Source organism: Diospyros lotus, chromosome 8, assembly GCF_014633365.1.
Source record: "Diospyros lotus cultivar Yz01 chromosome 8, ASM1463336v1, whole genome shotgun sequence".
NCBI classification, from domain to species: Eukaryota; Viridiplantae; Streptophyta; class Magnoliopsida; order Ericales; family Ebenaceae; genus Diospyros; species Diospyros lotus.
This window is the reverse complement of record NC_068345.1, coordinates 36089923-36111498: the sequence shown is the minus strand read 5'-3', so window position 1 is coordinate 36111498 and position 21576 is coordinate 36089923. Positions and strand designations below refer to the sequence as shown.

General features: G+C 38.5%; 1 protein-coding gene across 2 annotated transcripts in view; it reads right to left on the bottom strand.

Annotated features, from left to right (window-relative positions):
* The window catches only part of LOC127807247 (vacuolar protein sorting-associated protein 52 A), a 53372-nt gene that overhangs the window by 19735 nt on the left and 12061 nt on the right, over window positions 1–21576 (bottom strand). Inside the window, exons 4-11 of one of the 2 annotated variants that reach the window (XM_052344942.1) lie at window positions 20966–21023; window positions 19985–20080; window positions 19749–19850; window positions 18622–18705; window positions 14401–14481; window positions 12214–12357; window positions 11338–11429; window positions 623–704 (exon numbers count right to left, since the gene is read on the bottom strand). In XM_052344942.1, the coding sequence (XP_052200902.1) occupies window positions 623–704; window positions 11338–11429; window positions 12214–12357; window positions 14401–14481; window positions 18622–18705; window positions 19749–19850; window positions 19985–20080; window positions 20966–21023 (739 nt within the window). The remainder of the gene's footprint in view (window positions 1–622; window positions 705–11337; window positions 11430–12213; window positions 12358–14400; window positions 14482–18621; window positions 18706–19748; window positions 19851–19984; window positions 20081–20965; window positions 21024–21576) is intronic. The other variant, XM_052344943.1, reaches the window with a different exon arrangement.

Genomic DNA, 21576 nt, shown 5'->3' with positions numbered 1-21576 from the left:
GATCAAATTTAATGATTTAAATCATACTACTGTTTTGTATTGAATTATTTCAAATTGTTCAGTTGTACCCTAATATAACAGCATGTCTAAGCTTCAAACATGAACTAAAGTAGCATTTGTGAAGTTCTTTAGTTTTTTATCTCCAAACACACTCATTTGCTTTTAATAGTTTGTCATTCCCCCATGATTCCAAATGGTTCCATTTTCAAGCTAACAGAAACAACGCATTAAATGGTATTTTGATCATTGGCAATAACCTAAGCATGAAGTCCTAGCAAGCAGAATCTTTTATGTATTTTAATGGTATGACTGCAATCTAATCATCAAGTGCAGACAATGTGATCTTTAACAATCAAACAAGTTTTACAATGTTATATAGAGAATTCTTCCATAGTAATTTGTATTATCTTTTCATGCCTCTACTCCAAGAATAAGGTGTTTGTGGTTCAACAGAATACAGAGTTACATCATACATAATGAAATTGGTAGCAACAAATGCCGAACAACTTGCCATTCACAATATGAACTGCAAGTGATCCAAGTTCTTAGGAAAGGAATGTAATTATATGTTCAAGTCTCTAAATCTCCACTATATGTTGAAACAGGATTCCAAGCAATTTACCTTGTTCATTGTGTCAATATATGCTGTACGAACCTCAGTATAAACATCTTTGCCATGCTCCTTGAGAAACAAAATAATGTACCTGCATGTTAAAGAATTTAGCACTGATTCCCTCAACTCTAGTTAATCAAAATATCAACAGCGGTAACTAATAACCTTAAGGCTCCACTAATGAAAACAATTGTCACAGAGCAAACAAAAGGAATATCTGTTGACAAAATTAAATAGTCTCCTAAATTCCACTTGCAAGCAATGACATTCTAAATGTAATGCATAAATTCTAAAGATACTTCTAAGCTCCACTTTGGTTAATGGTTTGTTTCTCCAAATGATAGAAATTTTGTACCTATCTATGTAGCATTTGCAATATTTTAATAAAGTGAAATGTGTGTCTTATCTCTATGAAAACCTTTATTACTTTGACTAATCTTCAATTCATGTAATGCTACAGGTCATCACCCGAAAGTACTAGTTAAAGGTGACTTATGGGTTTATGAGACCAAGTAATTTACTCAAGATTTTGCCAGTATACTACTTGTGTGGGATTGGAATTAATGATTAATTAGTTCTGCATTTTAACATTCCAGACCATGCAAGGGATGGGGAGGATGACCAACCTAGGGTATGAAAGATATGCATGCCATCATGTGTGTACTTTTGAAGCATGCTACCTTTTAGTGGAAATTAAATGTCAAAAGTGTACCAAGATTTATATGTGATACAAAATGAAGACAAGGTTATGTTTTTGGAATCGTGATTAAAGTTGTTTTACTTTATATCTTATGAATAAGCTCGATTAGAAACCGAAATTTAGTGTATGTAACATAGGCAGGGAAGGACCAGTTAACTGAAAGTCAACTGGCATGGCAATTGATCAATAGTTGACCAGTAGGTTGACTATGAAAAATAGAAGCCAAGAACAATCGGCTAGTGAATAGGAAATTCAACTTGAGAGTCAATTGTCCACAACTGGGAGGCTAAGAGAAGAAAATTGATTGTTTCCATCAACTATTAAGCTTAAGGGGGTCAAAAATAAGAAGAAACACACTTCCAAACAGGAGGGTATTGTAAGGGCAAGTCTTACTTATTGAAGGAAGGACTTCCCACAACTTCACAAAGCCAAGGATGTACCTCAGCCTAGTAATATGGATCAGTCCATGGGACGTGGTAGGTCACAACCACGTTAATACACAGCAAGGTAAGCCAACAATATGGGCATACCTTGTGATAGAGATAGGGAACCACAAGATTATTGTAATAAGATTGGAGTGGCTCCTATTAAGTTAGTTTGGTTGTGTAAGAAGAAGATCAATAGAGACTTAGGTGAGGACAGTGGGTAGAATGCAAGAAGGTTTAGCAAAAGAGGTAGAAGAAGACTAAGAAAAACTTGATCAAAGACTCGTAGGTACGAATATGAGTTATAAGAGCCTTATAGAAGAAAATGCCACAAACAGAAATGAAAGGTGAACTAGAATTCATGAAATTAAAATTGATATGTTATTGGTGTTAATGTACAAAATTTCAAATAATACACTAAAACAATTATTATACAAAATAATACAACATATTTTTATACTTTCAAATTTTGAAAAATAAAGAGTTATAATTTACAATGATTAATTTTTATAATTTATAGATTTTTTAAAATTTTGGGACCATGGACTGAGTCAGTCAAGCTTAATGGTCAGGCCTGGCTTGGTCTGGTACTATTCACCACAGGCCATGGCAAAGATAGGCGAGGCCACCTGTGGACATCTCTACCCTAAATGAATCACCATTTTCCTAAAACAAAAGAGGCACTCCAACCTAAATATCACAGGCTATTGCTAGCCTAAAGACACTTCTCATTATGGATTTTTCATGCATATAATATCATGCCAAGAGTTTCCAGCTATAACAAGCATGCATTGTATACGATCTATCACAATACTGAAACATAATCTACATATATAATGCTCCACTACCATACTCCCAAGACAATTTCGAAATTATGCATCACTTCTCCTTCTTCATGCAACTAGCAGTTTCTGATACTAAAAACAGAACAGTCTACCAGTTCTGCTGAGATATGGGGGAAAAAAATTAACTACGTTGAGAGAAGTAGTTCTATTCATCCTATACAAAGGAATATTAGCTGCAGTTCTGTTAAGTATTGTTATAGTTTAGTTAAGTTTGTTAGTTAGGACTCATCCACCTATATTTGTACAACTGTCAAGGTTAGTTGTATCTCTAACAGAATCAGTTTGAGTTCACAGTCTATAAAATATTCAACTGCTCTTCTGTTTCTAATGTCAAGAATCATTTTCAGCAAATTTCATTTTCAGTTTCTTTTTCTTCATAGAAGCTCTCACTTCATGGTATCAGAGCCAACGACCTCTGTCAATGGCTGGAAATCAAGAACAATCGAGTTCTTCTTTGAGATCCTACTCCTTTTCTTCTGCCTCGGAATATGGTTTCTCCTCAATAGCAAGAGCTTTCAATTGCAGTCCTATCAAACTAGATAGTAATAACTATCTGTTTTGGAAAGCTCATATCTTGGCAACAATTAGGGCTTTCAATTTGATCTCCTTTATCAACAAATCAGAAAAAACTCCAGTCAAATATCTACCAGATCCAGATTCTGGTGATCCTAATGCACAGAAAGTAAATGAAGAATATCTTGCCTGGCTCAAATCAGATTACTTATTGTTGTGTCATTTGTATTAGATTAGAATAAATGTAAACAAGTATTATTGTATTGCAGCATGGTTCATTTCTGTTGTAGTGTTAGAATTAAATATCTCTTCTAGAAGGCATGTTTCTAGAAGGGGCAGCTGGCCAATTAGTTACTTTCGGTCAGTTGGGCAGTTAGTTAAAAGTCTTGTAACCCATGCCCCTATATCTTATAAATAGGGTTGGTGGGATAGGGATAGGGTAGAGCTTAGTGCGCCTATTTCCGAAAAGGATAGGTTCCGGTTTTCTGTCTTGTATTCTGGATTGAGTGCGAGAGGTAGAGAGTGGCTGGGATAGCTTGTATTCTCTAGGATCCTGTTAGCTTTCAGTGCATATGGGCGAGGTGGGATTCGAGTTCTCATTGTAATCATCCTATGGATGTTTTCAAGATGGTGGATTGATAGGTGCTAAGCAGTTTGGATGCAGGTCTTGTTTCCAAGACCGAATCAGGATAAATCGGTGTGTTTTCTTACTGTATTTATTATCTGTGTATGTGTTTCAAAAATCGGTGTGTTTTCTTGCTGTATTTATTATCTGTATATGTGTTTCAAATATCAGTGTGTTCTTGAATACGGTAGTGAGGTATTTGAGTTGAGAGAATCAAAGGGAATGCTACGAAATACTCTAATAGTTACTCCTAGGGTAGCTTTTCTCTACAATTGACAAAGAAATTCTAGCTGAGGTGATGTTGGAATCCAACCGATAGGAAGGATCTCCAATGGATGAAATGGATTGAATTGCACTTCAGGATTGGAATTACAGAAATTAAAGGTAAGTACAGAAGCAACTGGGCATTCGAGAGGCCCAGAACTCTCCTACAATTACTCCAAATTCTTCACACCCTCTACCTCTCCTCCTACCTCTTTTATATGTTGTTATTCTCCTCTCTCTCCTGCATAACTGTATTTGGTTATGCAGGCATGTCTGCTGGTTTGTTACACAAACCAGCCAAATGTCTATCCTATCCCTCGCGCACATGCTGGTCGAGGCTTCCTCCAACTGTACTTCCAACTCCCTTCAGCTGCTTGTGACGCCTAGAGTAAGTATGCAAAACCGGGGGCCTAACATCACTCCCTCCCCCAACTTTCACCTTGTCCTCAAGGTGAAAACCTAGAAACTACTGTTGAATGAGGTTGAAGGGCTCCCAAGTGGCTTCCAATGGTGGTAACCCTTTCCATTGCAGTAGAACGTCCAAACCTCCCCCATTATTTCCTTTGTCTGGTCTGACTCCCAACACTGCCTCCGGTTCAACCAGCATCTCCAGCTCTGCACTTAACTGATTGGGAATATCTACCACGGCTTGCAATGCCCCCTTGGCTTCTCGCAGCTGGGATACATGGAATACTGGGTGAATGCTGCAAGATGAAGGTAACTTTAACCTGTAAGCTACAGGTCCAACCTCCCTCTCCACCTCAAACGGACCATAAAATCTAGGAGCCAATTTCTCATTAGTACGACCAGCCAATGACTTTCGACGATAGGGAATTAGTTTTAGGTAAACTAAGTCCCCTACATCAAACTTCACTGCTCTTCTCTTCATATCAGCCCCCTTCTTCATGATAGCTTGAGCTCTTTGGAGCTGTGCTTTCAGTTCCTCCAGAATGTGGTCTCTCTCGACAAGCTGTTGTTCCACTACTGAAACCGGTGTGGAGCCCCTTTCAACTGTAAGTATTGCTGGCGGTTCACGCCCATAGACGGCCTGGAAAGGTGTAGTTCTAGAGGCTGTGTGGTATGAAGTATTGTACCACAATTCCGCCCACGGCAGCCACACAAACCAAGATTTAGGCTTGGAAGAAGCAAAGCAACGAAGGTATGTCTCCAATGTCCTAATCAGCACCTCCGTTTGACCATCCGTTTGTGGATGGTAAGCTGTAATGCGTAGGAGCCTGGTGCCTTGGAGACGAAACAGTTCCTCCCAGAATTTGCTCATGAAGATCTTATCCCGATCAGATACAATGGACTGTGGTAGACCATGAAGCCTTACAATCTCCTTGATGAAGACTCCTGCCACTTCTCCAGCAGAATAAGGGTGTTTCAGCCCAACAAAATGGCCATACTTGCTGAGTCTATCAACCACCACTAAAATCGAATCTATTTTTCCTGACCTGGGTAAGCCTTCGATAAAGTCCATTGCAAGGTCTTCCCAAATTTGATTTGGGATCGGTAGGGGTTGCAAAAGTCCCCCTGGCTTGAGTGCCAAAACTTTGTTTTGCTGGCAAATCGCACAGTGGCTTACATACCTGTGAATGTCCCTCTTCATTCCCAGCCAATATACACTTGCCGCAATCCTCTTGTAAGTCTTCAAGAATCCCGAGTGCCCCCCAACATTCCCATCATGACCCTCATGTAAGAGCAATGGGATGAGAGAAGAACCCTTCGGTAGATATAGCCTCCCCTTGCAGAAGAGAAAACCATCCACTAACTGAAAATAGGGTCTGGAAGTAGGATCCTGTTGGAGATCTTTGACCACCTTTTGCAGTCCTTCATTGTCAGCTATCTCCTTAGCTAGCTTATCTAGTTGGAGAATCTGGGGAACGGTTAAAGCGAGGAGGGCAACAGAGTGGCTGATGCGGGACAACCCATCAGCTGCTTTATTCTCTAACCCAGGTCTATAATGGATTTCAAACTGAAACCCCATTAACTTAACCATCCACTTCTGATATTCTGGACTCACCAATCTTTGTTCCATCAAGAACTTGAGACTTTTTTGATCTGTCCTGACCACAAATTTCTGTCCCAAAAGGTAGTGTCTCCACTTTTGCACCGCAAATACGATAGCCATAAGTTCCCTCTCATACACTGATTTCCTCCTTCCTAGCTAATTAAACGCCTGACTGAAGTATGCAATAGGTCGATGGTCCTGCATTAATACTGCCCCCATGCCATGTCCAGAAGCATCCGTCTCCACCTCAAATGGCTTGTCAAAATTCGGCAAAGCTAACACCGGCAGTGACACCATGGCGGCTTTGAGCTGTTGGAAGGCTTGCTCAGAAGCCTCATCCCAGAAGAAATTACCGTTCCTAAGTCTGTCCGTGAGTGGCCATGCTATCTTGCCATAATCTTTAACAAAACGCCTGTAGTATCCAGTGAGACCAAGAAAACCTCGCAACTCCTTCAATGTGGCAGGGGAGGGCCACTCCAACATGGCTTTTACCTTGCTATAATCAGCCGAGACTCCTTCTTGCGATATAATATGACCCAGGTACTCAATTTCCAGTTGTCCGAATGAACACTTCTTCTTATTCGCAAACAATTGGTTAGCTGCCAATACCTCCAGAACCGAGCACAAGTGTTGTGCATGCTGTTCAAAATCTTTGCTAAAAACCAAGATGTCATCAAAGAAGACTAGCACGAAACGTCTCATATGTTCTCTGAAGATATCATTCATCAGTGACTGAAACGTGGCTGGCGCATTAGTCAAACCAAAAGGCATTACGAGGAATTCGTAATGGCCTTCATGTGTCCGGAATGCTGTCTTTGGAACATCCTCAGCCTTGACGCGAATTTGGTGATACCCGGACTTAAGGTCGAGTTTGGAGAAGACCTTGGCCCCATGAAGTTCATCCAGCAACTCTTCAATCACTGGAATTGGAAACTTGTCGGCCACTGTCACCTTATTCAATGCCCGATAATCCACACAGAACCGCCACCCTCCATCCTTCTTCTTGACCAGCAAAACCGGACTAGAAAAAGGGCTGGAACTGGGTTGTATGATCCCTGCTGCTAGCATCTCTCCTACCATCTTCTCAATCTCGTTTTTCTGCAGATAAGGGTAACGATAGGGCCGCACACTAACCGGAATGGTGTCTGGTAGCAGGTTGATGGCATGATCCTTCTTTCGGGAAGGAGGCAGCCCTTCAGGTTCTGAGAATACTTCCTCAAACTCAGCTAACACCTTTTTAAGGAACGGTGGGACCTCGACCGTTTTGTCACTGTAATCAGCTACTATTGTTCCCAACTCAAGCAACATTCCTTCTCCATTCTCTTTGAAAGCCTTCATCATCGCTTTCAGGGATACCAAGCTTTTGCTCAATCTAGGATCTCCCTGCAAGGTCACGGCCAATCCCCCCACCTGGAACTTCATAGTTAAGGCTTTCCAATCCACTCTCATCTTTCCCACCGCCGCCAACCACTTCATCCCAAGAATTACATCCGAGCTACCCAGCTCCAGAGGTAGAAAATCTTCCACTATTTGCAAGTTTTGTAGGTGCAACTTTACCCCCATGCAAATACCGGCCCCTTGCACTGCCATCCCGGTTCCCATGATAACACCATAACCAGTCGTTTCTGTTCGCGGCAACCCCAATTGTTGAACCAACTCTGTCGCTATGAAGTTGTGCGTCGCCCCCCCGTCAATCAGAACTACCACTGGTTGCCCTTCTATGACACCTTGTAGCTTCATGGTCTGCGGTGTTGTTAATCCAACCACCGAATTCATGGAGAGTTCAATGATTTCGCTGCCTTGGCGTACATCCTCTCCTTCCTCTTCTTCCCTCACTTCCGTGGTTCCCCGTTCGGATCCTTCCCGCTCTTTATCGTCATCATAAATCATCATAACGTGCAGTTCCTTGTTCTTGCATCTGTGACCAATCGAGTACTTCTCATCACAACGGAAACACAATCCCTTCTCCCTCTTGGCTTTCCACTCAGCCTCGCTGAGTCGTTTAAAGGAAGCATTACTACCACTCTCGGCCACTGGTAGCTTACTGCTCGCCTGATTCGAGACTCTCGAATAAGAAGTCGGGCTTCGGGATTGAGTGGGAGAGATTCTAACAGTGTTGGAAGTAGAGTAGGTGGGAAATTTACTTCCCACTGGCCCGAACCCTTTACTGCAGGTTAGGATGGCTGCATTTTTATCCTCAATACATTGCGCCATTAGCATGACCCGATCCAATCCCCTGGGTTGAAGTACCCTGATCTCAGCCTTAATTTCAGGCTTAAGACTGTTGATGAAATGTCCTTCCAAAAACGCCTCAGAGACGCCCGACACTGGTACCGCCAACGTCTCAAACACCAGCCTATACTCCTTAACCGTACCTTCTTGTCGCAGAGCTAGGAACCTCTCTTCTAGCGACCCTTCTTGAGTAGGGCGGAATCGGTTAAGAATTCCTTGCTTGAGCCCTTCCCAGCTGCGGATCCCCCTGCGCCTCGACTCCCACTGGAACCAAGGGAGGGCCCCTGCCTCGAAACACAAAGCGGCTGACTCGATCTTCTCGTCCTCCAACAGCTGGTTGACCGTGAAGTATCTTTCCGCCCTGAAAATCCAGTCGTCTGGATTGTCTCCTTCGAAGGTAGGCATTTCCAGCCGCCTACCTCTCCCCTCCGGTCGCCATGCAGCGTTCATGTTTCCTTCCATTCTGTGACTCATACCCGCTCCTGGTGTCACTTCGGAATCTGGGGTCAAATCCGGTGGCCAGTCGTTCCCATGAGCCTTAGCCTTCCGCTCCCGTTCCTGTTTGTCCCACCTTGTGCGCATGATAGCGAACTGCTCCAGCATCTCAGCTACGTTCCGATTTATGGTTTGAACCTCTCCCCTCATCGTGTCAACCTTCCCCTCCAGGTCCCCCACTCTCTCGGTTAAGTTTACCATGATGATCGAAGATGCTCTGATACCAAAATGTTGGAATCCAACCGATAGGAAGGATCTCCAATGGATGAAATGGATTGAATTGCACTTCAGGATTGGAATTACAGAAATTAAAGGTAAGTACAGAAGCAACTGGGCATTCGAGAGGCCCAGAACTCTCCTACAATTACTCCAAATTCTTCACACCCTCTACCTCTCCTCCTACCTCTTTTATATGTTGTTATTCTCCTCTCTCTCCTGCATAACCGTATTTGGTTATGCAGGCGTGTCTGCTGGTTTGTTACACAAACCAGCCAAATGTCTATCCTATCCCTCGCGCACATGCTGGTCGAGGCTTCCTCCAGCTGTACTTCCAACTCCCTTCAGCTGCTTGTGACGCCTAGAGTAAGTATGCAAAACCGGGGGCCTAACAGGTGATTCATTGTAAATCCTCAGCAGGAAAGTTATTTCTTGAGAACTTATATTATCACCAAACTATTGCCAAATCTTTTCAGTTAAAACAACAATTAAGATCTATCAAGAAAGACTCTCTATCTGTGAATGACAATATCTTGAAGATTAAAACAATAGGACATACTCTTGCTGCAATTGGTGAACCAAACAGAAATAAGGATCTTTTATTGGCCTGGATAGTGATAGTGATTATAAAACTGTTGTTAGTCTAGTTACCTATCAAATGGATGATATTAACCTAGTGAAGATTCAGTACTTCCTCAAAGGTTATCTGTTCAGAATTCTTCTTCATCTTCTGCCCTAAATTTTGGATGCATAAAGAATGCAAATGTTGCATCTCACTGGTCAAAGAATGACAGTGGTCCTACTAACAGTAGAGAAGGTTTTTCTAACAGAGGAGGTAGAGGTCAAGGTAGATCTAACACCAGAAAAATATATTGTCAATTGTGTGGGAGAACAGGCCATTTTGCTGACAAATGATACCATAGGTTTGACAGAAATTTTCAATGTTTTCCCAGTCAATTCTGGCATAGAAGGATCATCTCAGTCTAATTCAAAAGCTTATCTTGTAGCTCCTAGTGATCCTAGTGAAGTATTTCTAAGTGAGACTGGTTCTATTCAAGGTTCTCACCATAACAATTTTTTGGATAATCAATTTACTTCTTCAGCAACTTTCAGTGATCCATCTTGGATTGCTGACTCTGGAGCAACAAACCACATTACCTCCAATCTTCGTAACCTTACTCTTCACTCTCCTTACCAAGGCTTTGACAAAGTTGCAGTTGGCAATGGTAAGAAACAATATTTCAAATGTTGGCCTTGATCAACTGTATACTCAAACCAAACCTGTTTCTATTGTTTCTTTATCTTATGTGCTTCATGTTCCTCACATGATGAAAAACCTCAAGTGTTTCTCAGCTTACAAAAGACAATAATATGATAGCTAAATTTCATTCTGATTCCTGTTTAATTAGGGACGGGGGCACAAAGAATTATACTACTCCAAGGTCTACTTAAAGATGGTCTTTATCAATTGATACCTGCATCCAGTTTTGTATTTGCTTCAGCTTTTTTGTCTCATTTATCTGAACGCTATAAATCTACCAAGTTTAAAATGTCAGTTTTGCAATCCCTATCTTGTCATGCCTAGTCTCTGAGTAAAAGCAGAGTAACAAATAAAATTGTCTGATTAGTGGCATGCCAAATTGGGACATCCTTCTTTTTATGTACTGCAAATGATCTTGAATAAAATTCATATTCCTTGTTCCAATTCTTCTCTTTCTTTTTGTGAACCATGCAAACTTGGTGAACTGCATCAGCTTCCCTTTTCTAATTGGGAAATTACAGCCAAGAAAAAACCTTTAAGAATTAGTTTATTCAGATCTTTGGTGTCCAGCTCCTAATTCATCTACGGAAGGCTATAGATACTATATCATCTTTGTAGACGCTTATACCAGGTATACATGGCTATATCTATTGAAACTAAAGTCTGATGCTCTTTCTACTTTCATTGCCTTTCACAAATTTGCTGAATTACAATATCACTCTAAAATAAGGGCTCTACAATCTGATAATGGAGGGATATTTCAAGCCTTCTTGCCATATCTTAAATGTCATGGCATTCAACCTTGTTTGACTAGTCCTCATACTCATCAGCAAAATGGGGTTGCTGAGAGGAAGCATGGGCATATTGTTGAAATGGATCTTACACTGTTAGCTCATCATATGCCTTTAAAATTCTAGGTGGAAGCTTTTCCAACAGCTGCTTATACAATTAACCTTTTACTAGTTTCTCCTCTCAAATTTGTCTCTCCTTTTGAGCTTCTTTATCACAAACAACCCAATTATCTATCCCTTCAACCATTTGGAAGGATGTAAAATTTAATCAGGTAAAACCCAAAAATTTCAAAACTAGGACATTAAGTGATATGGCAGCCATTATAAACACAAAGGTGCAGCTTACTTGTATTTTAGAAGAACACTCTGTTGAAGGATCTGGATATTTGTTTTAGGCTTTCTCAATGCATAAAGCTTCTGAACAATGAACTCAAACACCTGAAATAAGGACACTAGGGAAAATGAGGGCACATGACATGCTAATAAGAAATTAATATTTAATAATCATTTCAGAGAAGGTATCTGAAATAGAATTTCATTAGATATGGTTCAGATAATATCATCAAGCACCCTAGGAAAGATTAAATGAAAATTGGTATAAGGTATAGTTGGATTATAAAATTTTGGATAAATTACCACAAAAAATAATGAATTTTTATCGAGTTTTCAAATTTAGAATGACTTTTAATTTTTTTAATGGCCATACCCAACTTATTAAAGCATTTCAATAATAGACCAACTTCTGACCCCTGTCAATTTTTGCCATTAAACGATGATGCGTCAAGCTGAAATGGATAATGAGGTGGCCAATGACTTGCCACCTAAATTACCAAAAAAATACTAAACTTTTACCATGTTTGCAAATTTAGAATGACTTTCTAATTGTTTCAATAGTCACATCCAGCTTATTACTAATTCAATTGGTTAGCCAAACTTGCCAAGAACATAAATTAGGAGCAACAAGAAGTTAACTCTGAATTTTAAAATGTCATTTCTATTTCAGGGGGAAATTTTGAATAACAGTTGTTTCATTTTTTTTCATGATATCCCTAAAATTCAAAATCAGATTTTTCTCTGATCTCAACAACAGTTTTTTCTTTTTTTAATGCCTAACAAGAAATATGACTTCCATGATGGAATGATGGAACATATAAGTAGCACAAATTTGGAAATAACCAACAATAAACAAAGGCACTTCCTTTTTCTTAATTTAAACAATAACCTTTGAGACTGCTTTCTGCTGGAGTCTCTCTAGCTCAGGTTGAACATCTTTGAGAGCTTTTGAAGTTTTAACTGTAGGATCTATTTCAACAAATTTCAGCTTCTTACTCAGAATCTCAAGAGTTCTCATATATTCATCATTAACCTGAAATGAACTCCATAGCAGAGAGGTTAGTAGGGAATGAAACTACAGGCACAATAATTCCATATTCAATAACCAAATCATTAAACGCATACCTTTTGATTAACTACAGTATATAGGCATATCTAATGAAGATAAACAAAGAAATATGTCCACATATATATGTGTAGCACATGCATGCATACTTAGAGAAACAGAGGCATAGGACGGGGGAGGGGCAAATAAGGAGCATAGGATGAGAGAGAACACATTAGAGAACATAAGGGGCTGTGTTAGTGGAAAATGATTTCTAGTTTTCTATCTCCAATTTTCTATAAAATCTCTAGTTTCATTTCCATAGAAAATTAGAAATACAGAAAACTTATTTTCAATCTAAAAAATTGGAACATATGTTCAAACAAAGGAAAGATGTTTTAATTTCTTTTGTGTAATTCATGTCTTTTGTGTAATTTATGTTAGAGAAGGAGATAGAGATGCTTTGGGAAAATTTTTGGAGAAGTCGTTGTAGGAGTTCTCCAAGTTCGGTTCAATTTTGGAAAACCATGTTTTCCCAAATCTCCATTTTCTATTTGGAATTTTTTGTATTTGAACAAATTTCCTTATTTTCCATTTTCTGTGGAGAAATTTTCTGGAAAACTGGGGCTGTTTTCTACAACTAAACAGCCCCTAAGACTTCCATGCTTAAGCTGAAAAAGAAAATTTCCGTATATGCTTCTATCTAGCAAACAAGAGGATTAAAGATGCGGCAAAGGGGCCACCCACAATTTTTCAATAAGCACAAAAGGCCAACCACAACTAATGGAACCATAAACAATGACATAAATTGTTCAATTGCTAACCACCATTCCATTTAAAAGCTTAAGTTGGTAGACAGAGGATTAACTTTATCTTTTATACTATTATTTTTTTACTCTCAGCATGCCCCCTCATGTGTTGTCAGGTTTCACTGCATGACTCCACCAAACAAGTGCAACAATTTAAATATTGGATTAGCAATGAAGTTTGAACTCATGTCTTTTCCCTGCTCTAATACTAGGTTAATTGTTAACCACCATTCCATCTAAAGACTTAAGTTGGTAGACAGGATTAACTTTATCTTTTATATTATTATTTTTACTCTGAACATAAATTACTTAATCTAGCAAAATGCCTAAGAGATGAATTTGTGGTAATTAGACTGATGAACATGTAGTCCACCAGTGGCTGACACATACAATGTGAAAACAGTTGAGAAGGAGGAATGCTTGGACATCCCTAAGATAAAAGGCAAGGTCTTAAAAGAAATAGATTTAAGAATAGGAACAACTGAAAACAAACATTCTGCAATCTGTCCTTTTTCTTTTTCCTAACAAAAGAAACTTTTTAATGTGTTTCTTCTTGCTTCTGTGTTGTCCCCTTGTTATTGAACACAAATCTCCATTGATGCAAAATTTTTTAATGCAAAAAAAAAAAAAAACAAAATTGATAGGAAACATTTTACCGCATAAGATATGACCTCTTTTTTCAAAATATAAATAAAACCACATAGATATAATGGCCTTAAAAAGGATATGGCCATGGATAGAGATGGGTGGAGGTCCAAAATTTGCATAGCCAACTCCACATAATGGGATTAAGGTTTGTTGTTGTAATTGTTGCATCAACAACAGCACGTGTTGTGAAAATAACATATTAACATGTACAGGTACAAAAAAGGTTGCTAAGCAAACAAGTTACTACTTCTTGGTTAAAAGAAGGTAGTCAAGCTACTATATCAACGCTAGTTGAGAACTTCCTTTACAAAAGATGAGGTTTGAACTATGCATGCAATGCAAAGAATTTTATTTGAGGTAGAATGAACAGAGCACAAAGCAAAACATCCTCTATGCCATCAGTGTCACCATGCTATAGCTTATTAAGGGGTGAGTCATACCATTGTCTAATTTCAATGTAAAGAAAACAATGGGGAAAGATGTCCAAGATACATTAGTAAAAGAGGCTGCAACTTCAACAATATGAACTCTTGTTAAAGGAAACAGTAAACATATACCTAAAAATCAAAAGTACCTCTCCATCAACAATTATGTCAATCATCCTTGGTGGGACAATAATGTCTTCAACAAATTTTGCTAGTTTAGATTCGGCCACCTGTCAAACAGGGATCAATCTGACAAATTATTACATTAGAAAATAAGTAAAGAATATAGAGGGGTGGCTTTTCTGATGGTAGGATAAAAAGGGAAAGATAAGACAATGGGAATAGTAAAAAGAAGGTTGTTAAACTAACACATTATCCCTTACTGGTAGATGGGGTTTAAAAATAGGTTAAAGAAGCCAACAAAAATAAAAAACACATATGAGAATTAAATTAATCGATAAATAATAAAAAAATAACTGGGTAGTAAAGCTTTTGTAACTCCAAGCCTCTTTATAGTGTTTTTCCTACAACTCGACAACAAAAAGGATATGCTAAATTCTTTCTGACGGAAAACAGGAGAAACATAACTTCTTTTTCAGCAAAGTGAGTGAAAAATACAATTCATCTAGAACTACACTTGAATGATTTACATGGTGATCAAAGGTCATTCAAATATGAGAAAGATGAGAAGGCATCTGCTGTCTTTTCTACCCCCTAATCCCAAGCATCACATCAAGAAACAGCAAGTGGAACATGTCCACCTGATATTTAGTTGCTGAAAGTAGAGTCTTTTCATGTCATGTATGAAGAATAACCAAAACCATCAAGGTAATAGTTCCAACAAATTTTCACCACCCAGAAACATATTGGACATTAAAGAACTTTTTAATGGTACGAAAATGAGCATTTTTAACAGTAGAAAGAGGGCGAGGAAAAAGCAGTAAGAGAGAGTCATCCGCTTTACAATTTTTGTAAAACAGGAAGCTGATTCAGGGAACAGAGCCTCTCCTAACCTTTTGGTTTCAGGAAGAGATTGCAGGGACGGCCCCATCACTGATGTAATACCCGAAAATTTTCAAAGGACTCAAAAGTAATTTATCCGGAGGCGAAAATGAAATTATTAGAAGTTTTGGGGTTTAAGTATAATTTCTTAGAGTTATAAACAACCGAATCAATTAAAGGGAATGCCCCAAAACATAAGTATCTCTGAAGGCAAAAAGTACGTTGTGGATGAATATAATATCCCATGTTTTGTTTGGTTGCTACATTGTTTGAATGAGTCTGGGATACTAAAAAATGGCTGTGATAGCAAAATAAGTCGCCAAATCAGCGACAGGGAATGCCTCGGGACTTAGATGTCTAAAAGAAAGGGTATGAAGTCATCAAGCATATCAAAACGTGATTTATGACATTGAAAGAAGTCAAATCAGAGACAGTTTTTTGTACAGCTTCGATTCAGCCTAAATTATCGAATTGTCATAGGAAATCTCCGAGAAATCAACGGAACCCTGAGAGGGTTTCGATTTTTTATAAGGATCAACCCTGAGGTGGTTTTGGGAAGAAACAATAGACCGGTGAGGACTCTGGGGCAAAATCGTTCTTATCGTCATGGAGTTATTAATTTTGCATTTTCGGTATCGTATTGCAAATTAATTTGAGGTTTGAGGATGTGATTGTTATTAGAGATTTTCTCAAGTGAAATTAAGAGGAAATTTAGGGGGGTTAATGTGTAATTTCTTTATATTAATAGTGTAATATATAGATATACATATATATATGTACATACACGTGTGCGTGTGTGCTAGTGGAAGCTGTCAAGAAGCTTCATGGCCGAATTGCTTGGAGTGGTGGCCAAGCTTGCTAAAGGCTACTGGCGGTGCGAAGGCTATAAATAGAGAGAGAGAGAGATTGAGTGGAATGAGGAGGGGAAGTGAAGATGGAGAGGAAGCAGGGAGGTTGAAGGAGATCGAGAGATATAGATGGCAACTGAGAAAGTGGCCGGAGGCAGTCAGAGCAAGCCGCAACAGCAAGCCGCGGCCATAGCTGTGAGCTTGCTGCGGCTGGGCAGCATCCATGGCGATCGGAGCAACCGCGATGATGGCTGCTAGAACGTGGGGCGGCGACCGACGGGGTCGGAAAAGGCCGGTGGTGGCCGGCAATGGCGATAGCAACTGGCGGCTGGCACACACAGAGGGCTGGCCAAGAAGCTGGTTCGCACACGGGAAGAGCAGGGGAGCAAGAAGAAAGAAAGAAGGAAAAAAGAAAAAGAAAAGAAAGAAAAAGGAAAATGGAGGAAAAATGAGAAAATGGGAAGAAAAATTGGAAAAATTAGGAAAAAGGCTTCAAAAAAATCCCCAAAAATTCTGAGGATTAATTTGAGGCTAGAGGAGCATGCCAAAGCCAGGAATTTATTCAGACGCACATTTTGAGGCAAGACACGCATATCGAGAAAGCCTGAGAGGCTAAGATAAGGTGAGTGGTTCTATCCCAAAAGCTTAATTTGGTTTTGTATAAATGTTTTGCCAGAATTACTCTTGATTCATTAGCATGTTGTGCATATCGGATTTCTTGAATATTGCATCAACTAGTTATGTTTATAAAATGCATGGCATGTGAGATTTTCATGACATTGTTATATCTGAAATCATGTCATCGTTATGATATTTGGTGGGACGGGGTGGGGTCTTCTTGAGAATGAGACAAGGTTAATCCCGGCAATCGGGTGACGTGGATGGGCACCTGAGGATTAAGTATGTCCTAGTAAGGTCAATCCCAACGGTGTGTGGAATGAATTTTCAACAGGAGATTGAGTATGCCAAGGAGATTTCTTAAGTTAGATGTGTTGCATGTTGTCATAGTCTGTATATGTTATGCTCATGAACGTACATGCATTCTGTAAGCTGTTTTTATGCCATCACTTAGATGATTCAGCATCTAATCTAGATTATCCCCTAGAACATTCAAACGTTCTAGATGAGGGTTGCGGCAAAGGCAAGGATATGGTCAGTTAGAGCTGATGGAGTACGAGCATGACAGTCGTAGTTTACATTTTTGAAGTCATGTAGTCTTTATTTGATTTGGAGACAATTTGTATAAACGATTGTGGTTATCTATGGTATTAAGTTTTATTATTTTTGCTGCGTAATGATATGCTTTATTTAGCTTGGATTTATTGATCTTGATAGTTAGATAGGCATGGCTGGGATTCTGGGATTTTTGTGAGCACGTGAAGATTTTTCTTTTGTTACACCGTGGGTGTTGATTTTATGTATGGAGAGAAAGAAAATCCTGGTAAATCCCTTATAGTGGCACGTCCGACGAGGCAGGGTGTTACAACTAACAATTCAAAGGAACTCCTGAGAGTTCATAGGAATTTCCCTCTACAATCTACAACCAATCCAATGGAATAATAGGCAAACATGTGCCAGCCTTTGAATTGATCAATAAGACAATGGTGATGTGGATCAAGGCCGGTGAGATCATTAAACTGGAAAAGGAAACAGATTAAAAAAAAAAGAAAAGAAAAGTAAAAAGGAAAAAATAATGGCGCAAAAAATATGCATGCATGACAAGGCCAAAACAACCATAAATCTAGAAAAGCAAACGTGTCAGATGTGAGCATGACAATGCCAACACATCCTTGAGCAAACATGTCTGATGCCAATATCTTGCAATATTCTCACTACTTAGGTTCCATATCTTTTTCAGAGCCTCCAATAAGTATGCAAGGGAAGGGTCATAAGGTCTAATCAAAAGCAGCAATTTATAAAATAATCATCACAGTAATAAATCCCAGAAATATAAGCCATCCTATTGTAGAATTCACTTCTATGGCATCAACGATTCAACTATTTGCAGCTTAGCAACATATAAAGAGCCCAGATTCAGTGAACTGATATTGGTTGCAATCCAAGGAGGACTTCTCATCCTGAAAATGCATGACTAAAATATGTCATGTACTATATGACAGATAAAAAGTAATAATAGTTTTATTATTGACCCATGAAAAAATAGATTGTACTAGGGAAATAAATTATTCCACTTCATTAAGTTAACAACATTTTTTTTTTAGTAAGATGCAGTTAACAACATCTTTTACAGGGCATACATGACTGCTGTTTGGAAAGATTTTCCTTATCTTTTAAATTTTTTTTACAAATTCAGCATAATACAATTTCCATTTCTCACTCATCAGTCTACAAAATGAATTAGATAACAAGAAAATAAGAATACATATATAAACCAAAACATACAAGGACAACAAACAAACAAACAAAAGAATAGCCAATTCAAGTTGGCTTCATAGAAAGAGTCCTAACTACTAATACCGTTTCTGAAATAACATGTGGAGGTTATGTAAAAAAGGTTACCTTACGATTTTTCAGCCTCAATCCCATGTCCATTGACTTCTCCTGAAGAACTTTTATGTCCGAACTTATAGAGCCAATCTCAGCCTAGGACAATTCCTTAAGGAGATTAATTATTTTGATGACACAAGGTCTGAAGATAATGAAAGTAAGCAAGCAAGAATCCCCCCCCCCCCCCCCCCAACGGGGGGGAGAGAGAGAGCATAAAAAAGGGTAGTATAATTCTCCATAATTTACCCCCAAAAAAGCGGACTATCACAGGAGGGAGTGTGAAATTAGAAGAAAAAACATGCATTAGAAACAGAAGAAGTGATATTTATTCTCCATCCAATCCTAACTTTTCCTTGCAGTAGAAAAAACTAGAATTATAGGACCAGTAAGCCCATGTACACTTAGTTCTAGGCATAGCATGCTTGTGAAAGTGAACTAAAATGTATATGAGCAACATGTTAGTCACTAAAGATTTCTCATGGGAGGTCATTCAAGTAACTACCAAAAAAGGTGTCCTTAGTGCACGAGGCTCCCCACTTTGCAAGGGCTGAGGAACTGTCATATTCTTACACAGCCTTCCCCTTCTAGAAGGTCACAGGTTCAACTTTTGGAAACAACCTCTTTGTGAGCAAGGGTTAAGATGCATAAAAAAGCAACCATTCTTCCATCACCATCAGAGATTTTCTTTTCTTTTCTCTCCTCAAGTTCACATAAGAAACATTGGAGCAAAGAAATCACTGAATGTAGGTATCACCCCTTCTGTTTCAAAGTAGGCAGTTGAGACTTTCCCTGACCCCATGCACATATAGCACTAATTTATCAATATTTTTCTCTCTGTCAAGTTGTCAACAAATTTAATTGACAGATAATATTCTAATTAAATAACAATCAATTATGGATCTAAAAGGGTAGAGAAAATTGCAGCAAGGAAGGCCAAGAGATCAAGCAAAACTATTACATGTATATCACACAATCAGTGAGCCAAAGCAAGATAGTAATTGCTTCCAGCTCCATCCCATTTTCAGCATATAGATTGATAATTCAATTGGGACATGCAATCCTACCATTCATACTGCATACCTACCATCAAAAGGAATAATAAAGATGCATTCTATGTAATTGAATATGTCTTAGGATACCTGAAATCCACCTAGTAGGGTTTCCATTTGTGACAGAATGCTATCACAGTCACGAATCTGATCATGAAGTGAGACAAGGTTATCACTTTCCTTTATGTAATCCTGTTATGGAAAAAGAGGACGCTAATTGTAAGACTGAAGATGATATACAATAAATTTTACAAGCACACGCTGGTAATTATAGTAAAAGGGAAAACTATAGCTCCCAATATAAAGTCTGCAATCTGTTCACCAACCTGAATAGAGTCCAGCTCAACTTGCCTTAAATTGTTCTCGACACCCTTAGTGTACTCCCTCAACTTTGTACCTTTAGACAGTATGTTTGCAACAACCTTTACAACAAATATTTGAGATCTTAATGGAAAAGGAATAAACCAGATCTTCAAAACGGCAAATTTTTGTAGAAGAAATAAAAGCAAAATGCTAATCCTAATAATAGAAGTCATTGGCATTATATAAACACACATGCATGTGTATATATAAGGAGAGAGTTTGCATACATGCCACCACTGCTATAAAACCAATTGAAGAACATCGGCACTACATTGGATCAGCTTAGCATTGACTTTTGAGGGCCATAACTTAAGTTGATAAATGCTGCCATGCATTTCATTTTAGCATCTATATAAAAATGAACAATTAACTAGATATAGTTTCAATTCATCAAAACAATTCTACACCAACAAAACAATACAGGTAGGGTCACTATACTTCTCCTGACTACTTCCACCACCAAAAAAGGAATCAGCCACTGACAATGGCTATTCTCATTACATGAATGTACTTATCTCCCTTCTGTTCCTTTATTCCTGTGTTCCTCTTATTTCAACACTATTTATAGATTTCATGTTACTGCACATTTCCTACCTTACAGGTAGGATAGCCTCTCATTAGTAGTAACCGCCAACAAAAATCTAAAACTTGAAATTCTTGAATTGTTAACCAAATAATACACAGCATAAGGATTCCCAAATAAGATCAGTACTTTATTAAGAAAAATAAAAATACTAGGATTCATCTGAATGGGGGAAAACAAACCATTGAATATGTAGCTATAAATAAATCAGTACCTCATTAAGAGCAACAAAAATATTAGAACTCATCTGACTAGGAGAAAACAAACCCAGTGACTATACAATTACATATAAGTGCAAGCAGCAGAAACCTGAAGCGGACAATTATGCATCAGTGAGTGAATAAAGTTATAGTTTTCTTACATCATCACTTTTACATTCTTCTAGCTCTTGCTCTAGTCCTTCAAGTGATATATCATCACTGCAACAACACAACAAAATGCCAACTCAAGATGGAAATGTGAAATTGATAGTAAACAAAGGGACCCAAAATGTAGTAAGCAATGGTTGTGCCAATAAAAGAATGTGCAGCTAGTCATAATATAAAACAACAACAACAATCACAAGCCTTAATCCCACTAGGTAGGGAGATATGATATAGCACAAGCAAGCATAAATTCAAAACAGGGGAAGCAAACTTGAACCAAAAAAGTATGCTTTCCCAACATTATATATATATATATATATATATATTATAACACTAAGAAAGCATGTATTTGGAGCAACTTCACAAAATTTTAGAATTTTTCACATGCTAGATGTTTCATTTCTCAATGAGTTGATTCAGGAGGGTTGATTCTAGGCAAGAGAAAAATCAAACACAATCAGTTCTTGAAACTCTAACCCAAAAGCAAAGATAACTTCTAGAGAACCAAACCAAAGTACCATAAAGTCATAGTTTAGTTTGTTCCAATCATGGGTTCTCATGCTAAGAAGCACTTACATGGGTACAAATACAAAAATGGATATAGTAA